The 20,917-nt window shown below is 40.8% G+C and overlaps 1 protein-coding gene across 2 annotated transcripts in view; it reads left to right on the top strand.

Annotated features, from left to right (window-relative positions):
• Window positions 1-20,917, top strand: part of SLC1A3 (solute carrier family 1 (glial high affinity glutamate transporter), member 3) — an 80,746-nt gene that overhangs the window by 22,182 nt on the left and 37,647 nt on the right. Inside the window, exon 3 of one of the 2 annotated variants that reach the window (XM_010853774.1) lies at window positions 2,861-2,998. In XM_010853774.1, coding sequence (XP_010852076.1) covers window positions 2,861-2,998 — 138 coding nt within the window. Of the gene's footprint in view, window positions 1-2,860; window positions 2,999-3,357; window positions 3,440-20,917 lie in introns of those variants that run through there. The other variant, XM_010853775.1, reaches the window with a different exon arrangement.

Raw genomic sequence — 20,917 nt, 5'->3', positions numbered from 1 at the left:
AGATACCAAGGGAACATTTCATGCAAAGATGGGCTCAATAAACGACAGAAATGGCATGGACCTAATAGAAGCAGAAGATATTAAGAAGAGGGGGCAAGAATACACGGAAGAACTGTATGTAAAAGATCTTCACGACCCAGATAATCACGATGGTGTGATCACTGACCTAGAGCCAGACATCCTGGAATGCAAAGTCAAGTGGGCGTTAGGAAGCATCACTATAAACAAAGGTAGTGGAGGTGATGGAATCCCAGCTGAGCTATTTCAAATCCTGAAAGATGATGCTGTGAAAGTGCTGCACTCAATATGCCAGCAAATTTGGAAAACTCAGCAGTGGCCACAGGACTGGAAAAGGCCAGTTTTCATTCCAATCCCAAAGAAAGGCAATGCCAAAGAATGTTCAAACTACCACACAATTGCACTCATCTCACATGCTAGTAAAGTCAAGCTCAAAATTCTCCAAGCCAGGCTTCAGCAATATATGAACTGTGAACGTCCAGATGTTCAAGCTGGTTTTAGAAAAGGCAGAGGAACCAGAGATCAAATTGCCAACATCATCGAAAAAGCAAGAGAGTTCCAGGAAAACATCTATTACTGCTTTATTGACTACGCCAAAGCCTTTGACTGTGTGGACCACAACAAACTGTAGAAAATTCTGAAAGAGATGGGAATACTAGACCACCTGACCTGCCTCTTGAGAAATCTGCATGCAAGTCAGGAAGCAACAGTTAGAACTGGACATGGAACAACAGACTGGTTCCAAATAGGAGAAGGAGTACATCAAGGCTGTATATTGTCACTCTGCTTATTTAACTTCTATGCAGAGTACCTCATGAGAAACGCTGGGCTGGAAGAAGCACAAGCTGGAATCAAGATTGCCGGGAGAAATATCAATAACCTCAGATATGCAGATGACACCACCCTTATGGCAGAAAGTGAAGAGGAACTAAAGAGCCTGTTGATCAAAGTGAAAGAGGAGAGTGAAAAAGTTGGCTTAAAGCTCAACATTCAGAAAACTAAGATCATGGCATCCAGTCCCATCACTTCATGGCAAATAGACGGGGAAACAATGAAAACAGTGGCTGACTTTATTTTGGGGGGCTCCAAAATCACTGCAGATGGTGACTACAGCCATGAAATTGAAAGATGCTTGCTCCTTAGAAGAAAAGCTATGATCAACCTAGACAGCATATTAAAAAGCAGAGACTACTTTGCCAACAAAGGTCTGTCTAGTCAAGGCTATGGTTTTTCCAGTAGTCATGTATGGATGTGAGAGTTGGACTATAAAGAAAGCTGAGTGCCGACGAATTGATGCCTTTGAACTGTGGTATTGGAGAAGACTCTTGAGAGTCTCTTGGACTGCAAGGAGATCCAACCAGTCCATCCTAGAGGAGATCAGTCCTAAGTGTTCTTTGGAAGGACTGACGGTGAAGCTGAAACTCCAATACTTTAGCCACCTGATGTGAAGAGCTGACTCATTTAAAAAGACCCTGATGCTGGGAAAGATTGAAGGCGGGAGGAGAAGGGGATGACAGAGGATGATATGATTGGATGGCGTCACTGACTCAATGGACATGGGTTTGGGTAAACTCTGGGAGTTGGTGATGAACAGGGAGGCCTGGCATGCTGTGGTCTGTGGGGTCGGGAAGTCAGACACAACTGAGTGCCTGAACTGAACTGAACTGAGGTGGAGTCAGGAAAGTTAATTAGGGAAAGGGGAGAGGGGATAAATTTATTCAGTACATTTGTTAATTTTTAAACATTTCCAATGGTATCATGCATAATTTGATTTGCATATAAAGTTAATAAATATTTAAAGATTCTATTTATTTATTTTTGGCTCCACCGGGTCTTCATTGCTTCGCTTGACTTTCTCTAGTTGTGGCAAGCGGGGGTTACACTCTAGTTGCAGTGTGCATGCTTCTCATTGCAGTGGCTTCTCACTGCAGAGCACAGGCTCTTGGGTGTGTGGGCTTCAGTAGTTGCAGCTCATGGACCTTAAAGCATGGGCTCGGTAGGTGTGGTATACAGCTTAGTTGCCCCTCAGCCTGTGGAATCTTCCCGGACCAGGGCTTGAACCCATGTTCCCTGCATTGGCAGACAGATTCTTAACCACCAGAGCACCACAGAGTACTTCATTTTGATATTTTTTAAAGTTCCAGGAGCAGAATCAAATTAAGGGAAAAATTGCTTTCTCTGTCCCCTATTATCCCCTAAGTTTTTCAGGGAAGATTTTTGGGAAAAGTGAAATCCTCTCCTGCCAGCAACTAGCAAGTCTGTACAGGATAGTTGCCAAGGCAATATCAGGACCACGTAGACAGAAAGTGTGGGGTGTAGATAGGGGGATGATGAAACTGGATTCACAGTGTGAGCGAGAGGAGTTTTTTTTTTTAATTGTAAAAAATAAAATTACACTACCCTTTATAAGTAGTTATGCCAGCAGTTCTAACATCTGTTGTTACAAAGGAACTTGAATATAATAAGCCTTTTCCCCCATATTGCCTTGTATATGGGGACACGCTTTGTTTCCTAGATATGCCCCAGTCTTTATAACTTTGTCCTGGGCCATGTCAAAATTGGTTGCAAGTTAGACAAAGAAATTTTTCATTGGCTAAGACCAGGAACATTTTTTTCTCTAACTTCTCTGTGAAGCCCTGAATTCTGCCAGACCCTTTGAGATTATGGTTGAAAAGACAGGCAACACCCCTTGCAGCAAAGCAGCACAAATATTTGCTGCTTAAATAAATTGATTCTTGTTAGACAGGCATGATCACCAGCCAAATTCTTGCATATTTTTCTAAGCTTGTTACAGTTTCAAGAAAGGCTCAACTTTTCTTCCTTGTTTTTCTTTTTCCTTCAGGTACAATCCTTGGATTTACCCTCCGACCATACAGAATGAGCTACCGGGAAGTCAAGTACTTCTCTTTTCCTGGGGAGCTCCTGATGAGGATGCTACAGATGCTGGTGTTACCACTCATCATCTCCAGTCTCGTCACAGGTACCCTATGCAGTTTTGTTTTTTCATGTGTGCTTATTGCCAAAGATCGCTTAGAAAAACCAACGCTTTAGGTTTCTGCTGGATGCATGCTCTGTTCTAGAAAATAAAAGTCCCTTCAAAATGATGGAAAGGAGGCTTCAGTAATGCATGAATGATTATAACTCTCGTATTTTACCAATCACAAGAGGAAACGGATTTGAACCGCCACGTAATCTGGTCTGCCTCACTATGCAAGAGGCACCCTGCTAGACACTACACCACCAGCCTTCTCTGCCCACAGCGATGTAGTTGACAACAGCGTACAACAGGTCTGTTTTCTCACCCTCTTATCCCACCCAGATAACATCTGGTTGGACAGCCTATTAGCTATTGATGCAAGAATGCTTGTTCTCAGAGCCACCACGACTTGAGCGGGAGCCTTCTTGGAAGCCTCATCAAGAGGTAATGCCCACGACACACTCACCAACTCTCCTGCCACCAACACTGTATCTTTTCCTGGTGAATCCGCATGACTTCTCCATTGTCCCCCACCCCCGTTGCCTTTTACGCTGGTGGGAGAATGGGGAGGGGGTGGGAGATTTCCCCATCCAGACACTTTGTCAGTTGACACTTGGATTGTCGAGGCATGGAAGCTTGGCAGGATAGGATTCTTATTCTCTATGAACGTGAAATAACGATTTACGCCTGCGTGGGAAATGGTTTAAGAGTACATGTGATTGGTGAATACGAACAGAGCTAAAAATTTCAGAAAAATGTTGCTGTACGTTCCTCCCTGCCCACTGTTCTCTTTCCCCACAGCACATCTCTGACTTGGAGAAGGAATATCCGTAGACACTACCCCCAGCAGGATGGTTTCTGGGTTTGTAGCTCAAGCCCAGACCTCAGGTATTACTAGCCCTGTTTTCTTTTCCGTCCTTGGCTTACTGTCCACCCTTAGGCAGATCATTCTGTGAGCTGGCTCTCAGCATCTTTTCACCTCCCAGGGAGTTCGCAAGGATGTTTATAATCTCCTTTCAAGATCTCTGTGTAAAAAGAACTCCATAGAACAACTCGAAAGTCTTGAGGCAAGATTCTGACTGCTTCATGCCTTGGAGGGCTGGCCATTACTTGGAACAGAAACTACGTCAGTTTCTTTTTTTTCCCAATGCCTTGCAGATCTCTGCTGGCTTCTACTTGCCCAGGTCTTCAAACAAGTGATTGCATGTACATAAAGCTCCCAATGGAGGATGAGTTGCCCATAAAACAGTCAAGTAGACAGGATGATTTGGGGCACATGTTTTTGAAACTGGTCTGGCCCATTGCTGACCAGAGGTAATCATAGCCGACCACGATTCTTAGCAGAAAAGCTACATTCATACTGAGGTGAGGGCACGTCCGCATTATGCATTTGCTGCCATTTTTCTGGGAAGCAAGTTCTTGCAGCAAGCACTCAGAGGACAGAACTCATATCCGCCATTTTGTTTAGTGGAACAGGGAGTCCCTTCCCACCACCCTGTGGCTGGAGTCGGAATTGAGTCCCTGCAGTTTTCCTGGATGCAAACTGAGGGTCTTGTGCTCCTTTATGCTCTCTCTTCAGTGGTGAGGCCAGTGTTTAGAGGTTTCTGCTTTCTGATAATTGTGCTTTAAAAAAAAAACCCACTGTGTTACCCTTTGTAAGAGGAGAGCCCTTGTTCAGTACAACTAGAGAAAATATTCGTTCCCGTTAGCAATCCTTTGAAGTAGAACTCCCTAGTGTTTTCTCATACTTAATACATCAACTTTGTTGCAGGAATAAGACCTTTGGTTGAGTAATTTTTCAGGGAAAAAACAACAACAACACTAAGAGGCAGTCCCTCTGCTTGGTTAAAAAGAAACTGTGTGTAAACCTTGGAGAAATTATCAACATTTATGATACTGGTGTTAAAGAGAAAGGAATTTTAAACCTTGAACAACCAGTATAAAATGAACCTTAAAAGGTAACCTAATTGCAAGTTGGGAATGCCACCACTTGGAACCATTACAAGAGTCTCAGTTCTTTTCTAGGACTGTTAAGGCAAGGGACATAATTACGTTTGCTAAAGATCTTTTCAAGGTGTTAGTCTCAAAGGAATGATTTCTAAGCTACATGATAATTTAGATACTTATGATCAATTGGAATGAATGATAGATTCAATAAGAATTTCTTTCATGATTTGAAGTGCTGTGATTCTAAACCAAAGCAGGGTGTGATCCAGTGTAAATAAGGAGGTCCCCTTTGGGGACTTTTGCAAATTACACATACACAAGAGGATCTCTGTGTGTGTTGGGAAGCATTACTGGAGAATGTATCCGGAGAGGACAAAGTAAGGGCCCAATATTTTAGAACGGAAAAGCAAGCTCAAATGCCTCCAGTGGCCAAGCAGGTGAGGGATCTTTATATATGAAGTTGCCCTTTCAGGCTCCTTTTTGTTTTCCTACTTGATAGAGTCATGGATACAGGGAAATATTTCTCTTCAGTGGGAGAGGTAGCAGGGATGAGTATGATGATAAATGGAAAGTGACCCACTGCAGAACAGTGTAGACAAAGGGAGGAAAGGAGGTGATTATGACCTGAAAGCTATCAACTCCATCCAGTTGTTGCCATGTGTCAACAAGGGCCAAATCTTCCAATTTTTCCAAAGAATCCAGAAATCCAAAAATTGATAAGAACCTAGATTTTTTTAAAATTTATTTATTTTTGGCTGTGCCGGGTCTTTTTTGCTGTGCACAGGCTTTCTTTAGTTGAAGTGAGCAGGCTTCTCATTGCAATGGCTTCTCTTGTTGCGAAGCACAGGCTGTAGAGCATGGGCTAAGTAGCTGTGGCACACAGGCTTAGTTGCTCCACAGCATGTGGGATCTTCCTGGACCACGGATTGAATTCATGTCTCTTGCATGGACAGGCAGATTCTTAACCACTGGACCACTAGGGAAGTCCAGAATCTAGCTTTTTTTAAACATTGACATAGGTAACAGAACAAAACAGTGAAAGCCAAACAAAGCACATCTGCAGGCTCAGTCCAACACTTGAGCCACCTATACTGGAACTCAGGTTTCAGTGTCGGTGCTATTAATTATAAGAGTGCACTGATAGACTTGTGCATGCATCAGCCTATTCCCAGGTTTCATATGTTACCTTATTCCACGGTTGGTAGTTCCTTGTCAAAGCTTAGCTTAACATGGAATCAGCTACTGAATGCCGCTAAACAAGCAACTGTTGGAAAATCTCTCCATCTTCTGTGTTGTAAATGTGTTGTGTCCTGGCCGTGCTGGCCTTTTCGGCCCCCATCAGGAACATGAGAACTCAGCACTCTTTAAGTTCAAAAGTCCCAGGGTCTGTGCAGACAGAACTTGGAATGCATGAAACCCTTACTGCATTGCCTGCGTTTGGCATTTTGTTTCAGAAGGTTCTGCGTGTTGTTTTTCCTTCAATTAATTAATTAATATATTTTAGGCTGTGCTGGGTCGTCGTTGCTGCACCGGCTTTTCTCTGGTTGTGGAGAAACCTTGGGTGCAGCGTGCAGGTTTCTCACTGTTGTGGCTTCTCTTGTGGAGCACGGGCTCTAGGGTGCATGAGCTTCAGTGTTGCGGCAGGTGGGCTCAGGGTCGCGGCAGGTGGGCTCAGTAGCTGCAGTTCCTGGGCCCTAGAGCACAGGCTCAGTGGCTGTGGCTCACTGGCTCTAGAGTGCGTGGGCTTGTGTACGCGGGCTCTAGGCACTGGGTTGGTAGTTGTGGCACACGGGCTTAGTTGCTCCACGGCATGTGGGATCTTCCCGGAGCAGGGATCCAACCTGCAACTCTTGCACCTGCAGGCAGATTCTTGACCAATGAGCCACCAGAGAAGCCTGGTTCTGAATGTTTTTAATCACATTTAAACTCTGAGAAATTTAAGTTAGATTTTCACCCTTGGAACATCCTTCTTGGTGAATTGTGGCACTAGAGACCCTGGAAGCCATCGTCTCCTTTTCTCAAATTTGACATTTCAGTCCTTCCTAACATCCTTGGTATGTATTAGCATTCCAGAAGCTGCCAGAGAGAAGCCGGGAGAAAGCCTAACGGCTACTTTTGTACTCAAGTACCTATTTTTTTGGACAAAAGGAATACAACTGTGCCAACATACCACACAATAAAATGGGGAGTTGGCACCAATTTCTATTGATTTGGTCAAGATAGGCAGCCAGACTAGATATTTCATGCCAGAAGTATGAGTTGGTTTGACTGACTTAACCCTGATTAAATTCACTAGATAATAGTTAAACTCCATTTCAGGTTGCTCTGTGTAGACATAGCTACCACCTCACTTCCTCCTTACTTTGGAATCTTTTCAGAAAACTCGTGCTTTCTTTTCTCATTCTGAATGTGCATTCCTTCTCAATCTCTTACCCTGCAAGAAATCTTCTGTGTCTCCAGTTTTCTGGAAGGTGAAAGCATCCCTTTTGACAAACGATCTTCCAAATCTGTAGACCCGTGAATTCAGTGAAATATAGGACTTCAGTATAGGTGAAGCCAACAAGCTCCACTCAGCAAAGGGCTCCCTTACTTGAGAAAACAGAAGTAGAGACAGTAAATGGTAAACCTCAAAATATGGCCCCTTATTGTCAAAGAAAAGACAGCTACAATAAGAATGATCTCAAATTTTGTCATTTCATTTAACACAAGAGGGCAAGCAATGAGCTAGACGATTCTTGGTTCTTGGACATATGAAGGTTTTGTGAAGGTCTTGCAAAAATGAAAGCCAAAACACATAAGAAAAATTTACTATTTTAAATGATACACTGTTGTGGCTGAGGGGTATCACTGAGGCTTGATGAAATACTCCAGGTGCTTATGTACAAGAAAAGGGAGAGCAGATTTCTTTCCTTTTCCCCCCTACACATACATTTCATTGAAGAAGGAAATATATCTATCTCTGGTGGGGAGGAGTGTCTTTGAGCCTCCTTTTCATTCTCTGTAAAATGAATTCATTCATGGTATCTGTGTCATGGATCTGTTCTGAGGATTTGTGCTTGGCACACAGTTCAGTTCAGTTTAGCTCAGTTGTTTCCCACTCCTTGTGACCCCATGGACTGCAGCACGCCAGGCCTCCCTGTTCATCACCAGCTCCTGGTGTTCACCCAAACCCATGTCCATTGAGTCAGTGATGCCATCCAACCATCCCATCCTCTGTCATCCCCTTCTCCTCCCGCCTTCAATCTTTCCCAGCATCAGGGTCTTTTCAAATGAGTCAGCTCTTCGCATCAGGTGGCCAAAGGACTGGAGTTTCAGCTTTAATGTCAGTCCTTCCAATGAATATTCAGGACTGAATTCCTTTAGGATGGACTGGTTGGATCTCCTTGCAGTCCAAGGGACTCTCAAGAGTCTTCTCCAATACCACGGTTCAAAAGCATCAATTCTTTGGTGCTCAGCTTTCTTTATAGTCCAACTCTCACATCCATACATGACTACTGGAAAAACCATAGCCTCGACTAGACGGACCTTTGTTGGCAAAGTAATGTCTCTGCTTTTTAATATGCTGTCTAGGTTGTACGTGCTCAGTTACTGGTAGCTACTGGTGGTAAGGATAGCAGCAGTAAGAGCTGTCCTGGTCCACACAGTATGAGTGAAAATTCTAGAACAAGAAGAGAGAGCTTCAGCTTAGGGGCATGTAACTAAGCCTCCAGATTCCTTACATTTTATTTGTCTGTGGTCTTCACAGTGATCATTTTCCTATTAAAGGTTGATTAAAGAAACCATGAAGTTAATCAAGTAGCAACTGGGGGCCAGGGAGAATTCCTTCCTGTCCACTGGAAAGGATTGGTTTCTTCCCTGCAATGTGGAATGGGATGACCTTATTACTGCTGCATCATTCTAAATATTATCATTGGTTATACAACTGCCCAGTCGTTACTGAGCAACGAGGCCCCAGTGTGCAGCACCCTGGAATCCACAGGGCAGCAAAATCTACTTGCTGCTTATAGGCCGCAAGCGGAGCCTTCCTGGCTAATCAAAAGTTGGACAAGTGGAGTCTGTCTCGACACAATGCTTGGCAACCTAGAAACAAGCCACCCAGAAAGAAACTTTGGCCCAGTTCATTTGAAGCCAACAGGTTGGCCCCGCTTCATTTTCTCTCTATATCTGTTGACAAACATGGGGAGGGAGGCTGAATTACATCCACAGAGACAGAGAGATTGTAAGATATAATAGGAAGACCCACCTGAGGGCTGAAGAGATCACCTGGCTTTTTTTTTGGCATCCTGTAGAAAGGAAATCTCGGAAACTAAATGCTCTTTATTTATTTTTAGTAAATTTGGGTTTTGTTAAAAGGTAGACCGAATTATTTAAGTCTAGCTGTCCCAGAAAATATCTACCTTTCCATCACAAATAATTTCATTCAATAAGCACTTGAATTTTTTTTCTTTTTTTTAATGTACCAGCCACTTTTCTAGGACATGAGGATGACACAGAACTTCCCTGGCAGTCCAGTGGTTAAGCCTCTCGCTTCCACTGCAGGGGGTACAGGTTCGATCCCTGGTCGCCAAAGTAGGATCCCGAATGCTTCAAGGCACAGGCCAAAAAAAAAAATTTTTTTTTTTTTAATGAGAAAGACAAAATCCCTGACTTCAGAAGTTCAGAGTCCGGTGGGCGATAGACTTGCAGTGGCAGTGTCGTGGACGGGGACAGTGACGCAGGGAGGAAGAGCCCAGGGAGGGACAAAGTTGAGACTGAGTAGCCCCAGGCCAGCTGTACTCCCCAGTTTTCAGGCTCCCTCGTCAGGAAGCGACTCTACTAGCAGAGAAGAAGTTGTTTAGGTTGTTGTTCTCCTTACACTTGGCTCACCATTAAATGCTGCAAGAGCCGGAGGTTGGGCCCTGGGCAGCTCCCAGCAAAAGTAACCCTGGGATGTGCGGCCACACAGAGGGAAGAGGACCCTGACGGGATTTCAGCCACAGAAACTCCCTTTGGGAGCAGAGCCTCTCTCTCGGCTCTCAGTGGGGCATGCAGGAGATTGGGTCCCTCTGAGCTGGATGGCAGGGAGAGGACATGCTGTGCATTCCAGCGCCCAGAGTGGCAGCCCCCTCCCCTGCACCCCGGAAGGCGGCCCGCAGCCGCTGCCTGAAAGTTTTGTGTGTCCATGGTCCAAACTTAAGTTAAACTTGTCTCCTGTGAGGTCCAGGGAGAAATAGAGGATGACAGTTCGGACGGTGTCAGGAAAGCACTTGAGCACAGCCTCGAATTTTTCTGCCAGTTCTTCTCAGATGCCCAGTCCTCCTAGGCCCTTCGCCAACCTGGTTGCCTTCCACATCCCCTTGTGTTCCCAGAGTTGAACCCAGTGTTCAGGTGTCACATGACCAGGTCGGGGCAGTCACCGGACCCAGCCCTCTGCTCATACCGACTGGGGTGGGTCAGCTGTCATAAGGTGCAACAGACCCCTGGCTCAGAGGGGTTCAGCCTGTGGTCACCTAACTCCTCAGAAATGAAGTTTGTGGAGAAGTACGACTGAGCGACTGAACTGAACTGAGCTGAAACCCATTGTAAATCAAGGAAGATCTATATTAACAATGCCAAGGGGGAACTTGTTGCCTGTCCTAAAGAAGCTAATAGTTTATTGGATTGTACATTTTGGTGATCAAATGCCATGCATGAAAAGAAACGGTAGAAAAAAGAAAGAGATAAGAAAGAAGGTAGAGCTGAATTTGGAAGTCCTGCCTCTGTTTTCACTAACTTTGTAAACTTTAGTAATCGCTTAAACTTTCTAAGCTTTAGTTTTACTAACTTGAGAAGTTAACCAAATATTCTGCCTGCAACATATGGTTTGTAAGAGATTTATATGAGAAAAATAAATATGTTATAAAAAAAAAATCAAACAGTTCTTGAAAAATCAGAAGCCCCAGGCTCAAGGCTTTCCTAGAAAGCTTAGGCTTCTATGACTTGGGAATTCTTATCTGTGAAATTTCAGCAGCTTCAAGGTAGGTAGCCTACAGTTTTGATCAGTTCCTGCTTGTAAGACATTTTTTAACGTTTCTTTAATTAAAAAAAAAAAAAGATTTAAAGCTTCTTTTAAAGTTAAATTATTCTCTAAGAAAAATAAGATCCCCGGCCCCACCCCCACCCCTACCCCCCCCCCACCCCTCAACCCCAGCTTATATTAATTTGGTATTAATCTGGTAATTTCTTTCAAACCACTCTGAAACTGCAGGTCTGTGGACAGTGCTGAAAACAGATGCTTTTATTCTGCTGATATGATAATGGTTTTCAGTAGAGCGAGGATGAATCCTGACTGGAGATTTGTGCTTAAGGACACACACAGACACCCAGTTTATTAACTCTGATTTGAATGGATTTCTGCTAGGAAAACTGCTTACCTTGAAAGTGACTGGGAAAACTGCCTTCCGTTATAAATTATGCATGTCTCATAAAGCCGAGTAAAACGGTGCTGGAGTATCTGCCAGCAGAAAGAGACGGAGATAGAGACAGAAAGAGACAAGATTCTATAGCTGGATAAGGCTTTCTGTGACAATGTCATGGATTGTGTGTCTTCAGGGGATAGTACCCCTTCTTCTGTTTGTTCAGTGTTTAGTGGATATTTCATGATAAGCAGAAAGAAGGCTTTTGGGGGTGATGATATTTTCTGCTGAAGGATGGATCTGCTGGAATGATCCAGCCAATTTTGAGCCTGTGTAGAATCTAGCTTCCCGAGTCTTGTATTTGTGCAAATTCGTTTCTCTAGGCAAGATAAACTTCTTTTTAGCTTCTTCACAGAAGATCTTTACAAAAATCCCAGATGGAAGCCAGTTTACTACCCATAATTGCAACTGTTTTGCTAGCCCAGCAACATCTACATTTTCAGTTAAGACTGCTTTCAGATGTGCATTTCCTGGACTCCCATGTATGGGGAAATAGGTTTTGCCGTCTTTGTTTAATTTGTTAAACAATTACTTGAGTTTTCATCTGAGTTTTTCTCGGAGGGAAGAAACTTCCCCTAAATTACCAAGGGGGTTTCCTCTCAGAGTGCTGGATGAAGGGAGGCCAGTGTCTGAGCTCTGTGATGCTGGGGGCAAGTAAACAAGTCAGAAGAAGTTCTTGGCTAACCATTTAGAAAGAGTTTTAGAAGGAAGAACAAGGTGGCAAGATGATTGCAGACTTTCTAGATTCAGCCTGTTGAAATGACATTTATATTACCAGGACTTGTCAGTGTGGTTGAGGGAGAATATAAATACATAATCTTGTCTGCAGTACCCTTAGATCCCCTCCCCCACCTATACTCCTTCCCACCATTGGATTATTTTGAAGCAAATACCAGAACACATAAGACAGGAATGATACTTTAAGATAATTTTAACTTGTTTCATGTTTCCATAATGTCCTACCCCGCCACCCCCGCACACACACACACACCAAGAGCTGTCCTTCACTTAAAAAAAGTATTGCCAACCCAGTTCTTTCCTTTTGTGGTGCAAACTTCCCTGCCACTGCTTACAGTAATTACCAAAATCTGCTTCCAGAGAGCATGATACATCTCTGGTATAAGATGATGCAATAAAATGTTGATGCTATGGAATTTGGGGACACAATTTTTCACTGAAGCACAATACAAGTATGTCTGTGCACACATAACTTTGTGTGTTTTGTCCAAAGTTCTTCCAACTCTGAAAAGTACTCTGGTCTGACTGTTGCCTCTACTCTTTGTAATTTACAGCTTTTCCAGAATTTCTTTCTGTACTTTATGGTATCTTACATAGATTATTTCTAGTTAAGCTATAATTTGAACACATTGTTCTCAGAGGAATTTGTGCTAAGAGCTGAAGTTTCAATTATTTTAGAACTAACTTTCCTAAAGAATATCGCAAAATTTTCCTGAGTTGGTGCATACCACAAAATCCTTAATATCAGCATACCTTACCTACACACTAAGTATTTTGGAGTTTGGGAAAGAATGAATACTTACATATGTATGGCTGAGTTGCTTTGCTGTGTACCTGAAATTATCACAACATTATGAATTGTCTATACTCAATATAAAATAAAAAGGTTTTTTTTTTTTTTTAAAAAGATGGAAACATTAATAGCTTCTATACTAGAATCTTATAACTTTCATACTAGAATCTTGCCTTCTTTTTTATTTTAGAATAGAATTTGGTAGTCTTATCTTGGGACCTATGCTTAATGACATATCTGAAAGCATTCCTTTGGCATACTTAGGCTTAAAGCCAGGCATTAATGTAGTAGTTCTTAAACATATTTAAGAATAACAAACTGGAAACTCATAACACTCTCATGGGTATATTCAAAATGTTTACTTATTGAATGATGTAGGAATACATTTACTGTAAGAAAATATGACTCTTATGCAGTATAGGAACAAAACTATAAAGCGTATTTCCACAAATAGTATAAGCTATTAAACGAAAGCATGACTGACAGTTGCAAAGTTTGTAATATCATTTAGGTATTCATAATTTTTAAGTCATTTTTCTGCTAGCATTCACATAAGTAGAGGCAAGAAATACTGAAGAAAATTTTATAGTGAAAAATCAAAAGAATTCGGTCTACTGACTTTATTCATTTTTTTCCCTCTGAATTGGGCATGTGGCATCATTATCTGATCTTAGCAGAAAACAGATGTTTTATGGGAAAGTGACTGACGTCACTCTATAATTTCCCATTAAATAAACATCTGAACACTAACTTAACAGCTAGCAAGTGAGGTCAAGTGCCTGAAAAGTGCTGTATACACCACAGAAGCACATTTTGCATCTGTGAAAGATGGATGTGTAGCAGTGTGTATCAGACTTTCAACTGCTAGGAACATCCTGGTTGCCAAACTTTGCCTCTGTCACTACTTTCCCTTGTTCTTTGGAATGATAGAAGCCTATTTTACAATAGAAAGAGAGAGGTTTTTATTTATATGATGTTCCTAAAATTATTTCTTGGTATTGGTAGACTTAGGTTTATCTTATTTCAAGGTGCTTTTAATTTTTTTAACAGTTCTGCTGAAATGTAACTCACACACATACGATTTACCCCTATTGTGTATAATTCAATGGTTTTTAGTGTATTCGTGAAGTTGTGCATCCATCATCACATTAAAATTTTAGAACATTATTATTACCCCCTGAAAAAAAACCCACACTCCATAGCCATCACCCCCCCAATTACCCCATTCCTCCAGCCCTACGCAAACACCAAACTATTGCCTTTCTCTCTGCGCCTGTCTATCCTGGAGATTCCATATAAATGGAATGCATGGTCCTTTGTTACTAGTTCTTTCAGAGTTCATCCTTGTTGCTGTGCATGTTCGTGTCTCAGTCCCTTTTATGGCCAAATGATATTTTGTTTTCTGAACATCCCATACTTTATTTATCATTCATTACTTGGTAGACTTCAGGGATTTTGTCTGTTACAGGCAGGGTGCTCTTATGAATAATGCTGCTGTAAACTTTCGTGGGCCGATGTTTTCATTTCTCTTGGGTATATACCTCAGACTGGAACTCCTGGGACATGATAATTCTCCTTAAAACTCTGGAAGAACTGCCAGACTGTCTTGTACTACTTGTACCATCTTATCCCCACCAGCCGCATGCTGGGGTTCCAGTTTGTCTACATTCTTGCCAACACTAACCATGTCTTTCTTGGTTTGTTGGGTTTTTTTGTTGTTGTTTAACTTTTACCTATAGAAGATGTATGTTTTAGCTAAAACTTTTGAAGTTGTAAGATATGTAATTTCTGTATTATAACTAAATTTTACATTTCAAAAAAGATAAAGTTCAAATATTACATCTTTGGTTGTACTAAAATAATTGCTGAAATCCTTTAAAATGTATGTGGACTCATCAATTACAACTTTTTGTTTGTATTAATTTCTTTATAGTGAATACAAATCAACTTAACTAAAAAAATAAGACAGGTGACACAGCAATGTGACTATACTTAACACCACTCAACTGCACATCTGAAAATAGTTAAGGTGGTACATTTTATGATACATGATCTTAAACACAAACATTTTTTTAAATAAGGTAGATGTAATTTTTTTCTGGTTTTTTATTTTTAATTGGAGGATAATTGCTTTACAATATTGTATTGGTTTCTGCTATACATAAACATGAATCAGCCATAGGTGTATATATGCCCCCTCCCTCTTGAACCTCCCTCTCACCTTCCACTCCAAAAATATGATTTTTTAAGTCAATCGTTTGAAGCATAGTTGCTTTATAATGTTGTGTTAGTTTCTATTGTATAGCAAAAATTAATCAGTCATACAAGATGTGCTATTTTAATATTAGTTCTTTTGAAAGAGACATTCTAAATATTTGTCTAAATATTCTAAATATTTGTTTTCTTATTAATCTAATCTACCACCGCTAGAGTTTTTATACACAGCTTTCAAAGGACATCTGCTTTAGTCAGATAGCTTTCTCTCTGCGCCTGGATTTACATTTGGAAACAGCAGTATAGATGCTTGGGTTATCCAGAATGTTAAAATCTCTCCAAACTGAGACATTCTTCCACAGCCCCTGTGGTTTCCCTGAGGTGGTTGGGGGTGAGTGTGGGGGTGGGGGAAGAGACAGACTAAAGCCAGAGATCCTCTGGATTCCTCCAAGGAATGTAGATGTTAAGACTGGAGTGCTGACACAAATCTCACTGGTATGAAGTGATTTTTATGAGCTGCTTCAGTGGCCTGGTACATCTTAATTTACAGAATGCCCCCCATTGCTGAAAGTTCTGTTCTGATCTTTTACAATACTATTGAATTATGTATTCATTCTAATTCTTTGCATGGTGAGCTATAATTCCAAGTCAGTTATTTTCAGCTCAGAAGGAAAGTGTTTGCTTCCTTAGGTATTCGCACTTGGGGAATTTAAGAAGAACCCCCTTAGTTCCATTCTTTTAGGAATCTTTCCCTTTAAAGCATGCGTAAGACCTCCAATCCAAATTTTGAGCTGTGTCTTTGCAGAATGGCTTCTGTTGCCTTTCGACCATCAGAAAGCCAAAGTGAAGCCTGCCAACTGATCATTCTCAATAATTTGGGGGTTGTTTCATTCAGCTTCCATCTCATTTATTGAATTGCCAGGAGCGAGCTTTACCTCTGTTTGATGAGCTAGTTTTGGTACTGGTTATTGCTCACTTTTATGCCTGAATAGAATTATATACCCCAAGCTATTTCTTGCATTGATGGTGATACACTCTTACAGATGTATAAGTAATGTACAGGATAATTACAAATTATTCCTTTGCGTTTTATTAAAGAAAACCTTAAAGACTGGTGTAAGCGAAATATAAGCCACTGACCACCCGTTAAAGAAACAAAGCTATATTGTTAAGGGAAAACTAAAGTCTGTTGGGTCTTTTGAAGTTGATGTCTCAGAGGGCAACATTGGTGCTGCTGCCAGAGACAGGATGGATTATTGGTCTGACCAAGGGAAGTCTGGAATTTTAAAGAACACTGATAGAGTATTACATGGACTATCCTTGATAACAAGGGCTGGCTTTTGTTTCACTAACAGTTGGTTTCCTCTGTTTATTTTGCTGTTTCAGATTATCCTTTCTGTGTTGAAATCCACACAAGGGCCATGAGATTAAAACCCTCAAAAAATAAACAAAATATCCCAAGCTCTTTGGAAATCTAAATGTTAGACATTGTTTAGTCATGTCTGCCCCCTCTTGTGGTTAGACAAACCGCACTCTGGTATGTGTCGGCTTCATTCTGCAGCCCTGTGATTTGCTTTTGGTGGCTCTGGGCCAGTGTCCTCTCCAAGTGCAAGCTGCATGAAGGCAGACAGTGCGTCTCCCTTCTGATTAAGCTTTGCAGTCAAGCTCCCCCACAGGTGCCACACTGGCCCAGCATTGTGCATCTGTGTGTACACACTGACAGTGACAATTTAACCTCCCTGCTGGGAAATGGGTTTGGATATTAGAAGGAAAACAATTTGTGGTGTCATATTTGTGGTCTCTTAAAGGAGAATATTCCAAGTGGTTCTTAAGTCTTTGAAAACTTTCTATTTCAGGATGTCTATTTCAAGCGTCCTCACAAATAATGCCCAAAGGGGTATTTGGGGGGAAGAGAAAAAGATTTCTTGACACTTTACAGGTACAAAAGTTCTTGCCTCGGTGGAGTACAAATTTTGCTACGTGAAGGAAACAAAGGCATGGGCAGGAATTTAAATTTAAATTTTATATTACATCCATCCATGTTTATTGGGCTATTGGAGTGTAAGGGTCAGAGGTAGAATTGTTCCCTTGGCATACTTTTTGTTGAAATCATTTCTGTCCACAACCCTGGGGTCACTAGCCAAAATATATCTATTCTAGTAAAATATAGATTCCTTATGACACCATATCATTATAAACTACACATTTGTGAGTGTTGCAATGGAATTAGACTCTGCTTACTTACTTCATACACACAGAAAGTGCAGAGAAAATTTCATGATTCTGCATAACTAAGTTTTAGGTTTTCATTTGTTTTCTTTAATTATCCCACTGGAAATACATGGTTCTTCTTTTGTAGCACCAAGTAAGAATCTAATTTGACCATTTTCCTCTTAAAATACTTTGTAAGTCCTGTGAGTACTCAACTAACACTCACTGTTAACCAACTTCTATTCTCAGTCACATGCCGGTCATAATGCAATTTATTAAAAGGACTTGAATGAAATAATTTAATTATTTTCAATATACAAAAGGCAAAATTAGCTGCCATGAATTTCTCTGGAGCAAAGCATACTTGATCCTTCCAAATAAGTATTCATTCTTGACATCCAATCAAGATACACTCAAATTCAAATATATCTTTTGTTAAGTGGAATATTACCTTTGGCATTCAAAATGATTCCAAAGTTTGCTCAGGAAAGAGAAAGAGAGAGAAATCAAATGTATTAAAGGAATTTAATCAGTTCTACTTGGGCACATTATTCCTGCCAATCTACTCATTGGTTTACTTACACCAAAGATAAGATAGAATCTGTGATTCTTTCATGGAAAGAGATTTTTGTCAATACTAGAAAAAGTCAGATTTTGGTCAGATTTTTACTGAAAGGCTATTTCCTTAAATATCCAGCCTGCAATCATCCATTTTATTTTTACAACTGCAAACAGTTTTTGAGAAAAGGTAGCAGCAGTTCCAGCAATTATTATATTTTAAAAGAGCTCAGTTTCTTTTATGGCTATTTATCACAGTAACTTCCTGGGTTTTGTTCCTTATTTTTAATTTATCCCAACCTTCATGTGGAGAAGGCTAACATGGGCTTTGGGTGCTGAGAGTTTATAAGAAGCATTCTCTATGTTTCTATGTGATCACTTAGAATTTTCTTTTAATTAAGGCATTAATCAGCCTTAAATTTACCATTTGGCTTTTTTTTTTTTTTTTGAGGACCAAGCACATAAACATGCAAGAAACTATATTTTATTCTGCTAAATACCTTTCTATTATTAAATTTTTAAAAATGTTTGCACTGTCTCAATGTTGAAAGAAAATTTTTCAAGGTTTACATGTTTGATTATTTTATCTGTAGTCAGGACTGTGCCACTCGAAACAACAAACTCAGTTTTCAAAATTTTAACTTGGGGACTTTTCAAGGAAGTTTGAGATTTGTGTCAAGAAACCATTTTTTTGTTTTATAACTGATGACTAATGTAAGTTGGAACACTGTTCTTAAATCAGATCTACTGTTTTTGCCCCATAGTTCATCAGATCTTTGGACAATTTCCAAAGGCATTCTGTACCATACTTCATACTGTCTCCTCTGTGTCGTTTGAGAGTTTGGCTCTTACAACCTTCAGTTGCCCTTGGGAGGTATTTATGGCTTTGATGGGCTATGTTCACAGTCACAGGGTTCTTGTAGATAAACCTCTTGGCCTTCTTGTGACACCAAGCTACTGATCCCAGCTTCCCAAGTGCACGGTCAAAGTCCACTTCCAAACAGTGCGGCCTCATCACAAGAGGGGCTTGGAAAGGACTTTTAGGCACAAGCAGACCCCCTGTGTGACCGATCTTTAGACACAGTGAATCTCTCTGGTTTTCTTTCTCTCCACAGACATTGTGAAAAGATTCAATAGAGAGAAGTGCAGGACTTGATCTCTCTGGACTCTAACTGCATTAATGACCTGTGGTTCAAGAGTTATTAAGATTTCAGTAGAAGAAAAAATATGAAAACAAAAGCCTTTTTAGAAAACACTACAGATAATGGTTTTTTTTTTTTTTTTGGCTACATATAATGAACAGTCCTAATTGTACAGTTATTATATTCCTTATTATGTTGAATTATGAAAACTGAATAATTCACAGTCCATCTTAGCTGAATACATTTATCTGATTGGCTCATGGCTAAAAGATTCTCTGAGGTTTTCATTTTCTCTATTGTGAAAAATGGACAGTTGGTTTAAATTCCTATGCTTCTCAAAGAAAAAACACAGTCCTACCTTCTGTTAGTTGACAAAATCGAGATAGAAAAGCATCATAAAGAGCAAGGCTCTGGCCTTTCTGCAGCTTATTTATTTTTCTGTTAAGACAAAAGGCATTCCTATCTCTTGCAGGAACTTCATTCCAACAAATTGGTTCTAGAACAATTCTTGACTGTGTTGAATGATCAAGGTAGACTTCACTTTGAAAAAATACCCAAAAAGGAAGTCCAGATCAATGGTTCTCTAAATTTTTCCAGTCCCAACTTCCTTAAGAGAGAAAAATCACTCTTCTTGGTAATTAATAGTAGCTAATATAATCTCTTAGTTTTTTGTGTTGTTTTTTTTTTTGGTATGGGGAGAACAGAAGGAGCCTTGTACACTTGTATTGTTTAAAAAGATTCTAAAAGATATATGCCAGCAAATTTGGAAAACTCAGCAGTGGCCACAGGACTGGAAAAGGTCAGTTTTCATTCCAATCCCAAAGAAAGACAATGCCAAAGAATGCTCAAACTACAGCACAATTGCACTCATCTCACACGCTAGTAAAGTCATGCTCAAAATTCTCCAAGCCAGGCTTCAGCAATACGTGAACCATGAACTTCCAGATGTTCAAGCTGGTTTTAGAAAAGGCAGAGGAACCAGAGATCAAATTGCCAACATCCGCTGGATCATTGAAAAAGCAAGAGAGTTCCAGAAAAACATCTATTTCTGCTTTATTGACTATGCCAAAGCCTTTGACTGTGTGGATCACAATAAACTGTGGAAAATTCTTCAAGAGATGGGAATACCAGACCACCTGACCTGCCTTTTGAGAAACCTATATGCAAGTCAGGAAGCAACAGTTAGAACTGGACATGGAACAACAGACTGGTTCCAAATCGGAAAAGGAGTACGTCAAGGCTGTAAATTGTCACCCTGCTTATTTAACTTATATGCAGAGAAGGCAGTGGCACCCCACTCTGGTACTCTTGCCTGGAAAATCCCATGGATGGAGGAGCCTAGAGTCCATGGGGTCGCTAAGAGTCAGACACGACTGAGCGACTTCACTTTCACTTTTCACTTTCATGCGTTGGAGAAGGAAATGGCAACACACTCCAGTGTTCTTGTCTGGAGAATCTCAGGGACAGGGGAGCCTGGTGGGCTGCCGTCTATGGGGTTGCACAGAGTCGGACATGACTGAAGTGACTTAGCAGCAGCAGCAGTCAAGAGACAGGTGGGGAAAATAGATTCACTATTGGAGAAACTCTTCCACTGTTTCTACCCTAACCTCTAGCTCTGGAATGACAATGAAAATCATCTTTCCTGGATACAGGCTAAGGACTTTCTATAGTCTGAGGGAAAGTCTGGCTTCTGTTGGAGTCATGTATGCCTAAAAAGGGGAAAATCAGTTTCCCTAAAATATAACCATTCCCTAAACAAATGAAATTAGAAATGTCAGGCTGGATGAAGCACAAGCTGGAATCAAGATTGCAGGAAGAAATATCAATAACCTCAGATATGCAGATGACACCACCCTTATGACAGAAAGTGAAGAAGAACTAAAGA

This window comes from Bison bison, unplaced genomic scaffold (assembly GCF_000754665.1).
Source record: "Bison bison bison isolate TAMUID 2011002044 unplaced genomic scaffold, Bison_UMD1.0 scf7180017864331, whole genome shotgun sequence".
Classification (NCBI taxonomy): domain Eukaryota; kingdom Metazoa; phylum Chordata; class Mammalia; order Artiodactyla; family Bovidae; genus Bison; species Bison bison.
This window is presented reverse-complemented; position numbering and strand designations above follow the sequence as displayed.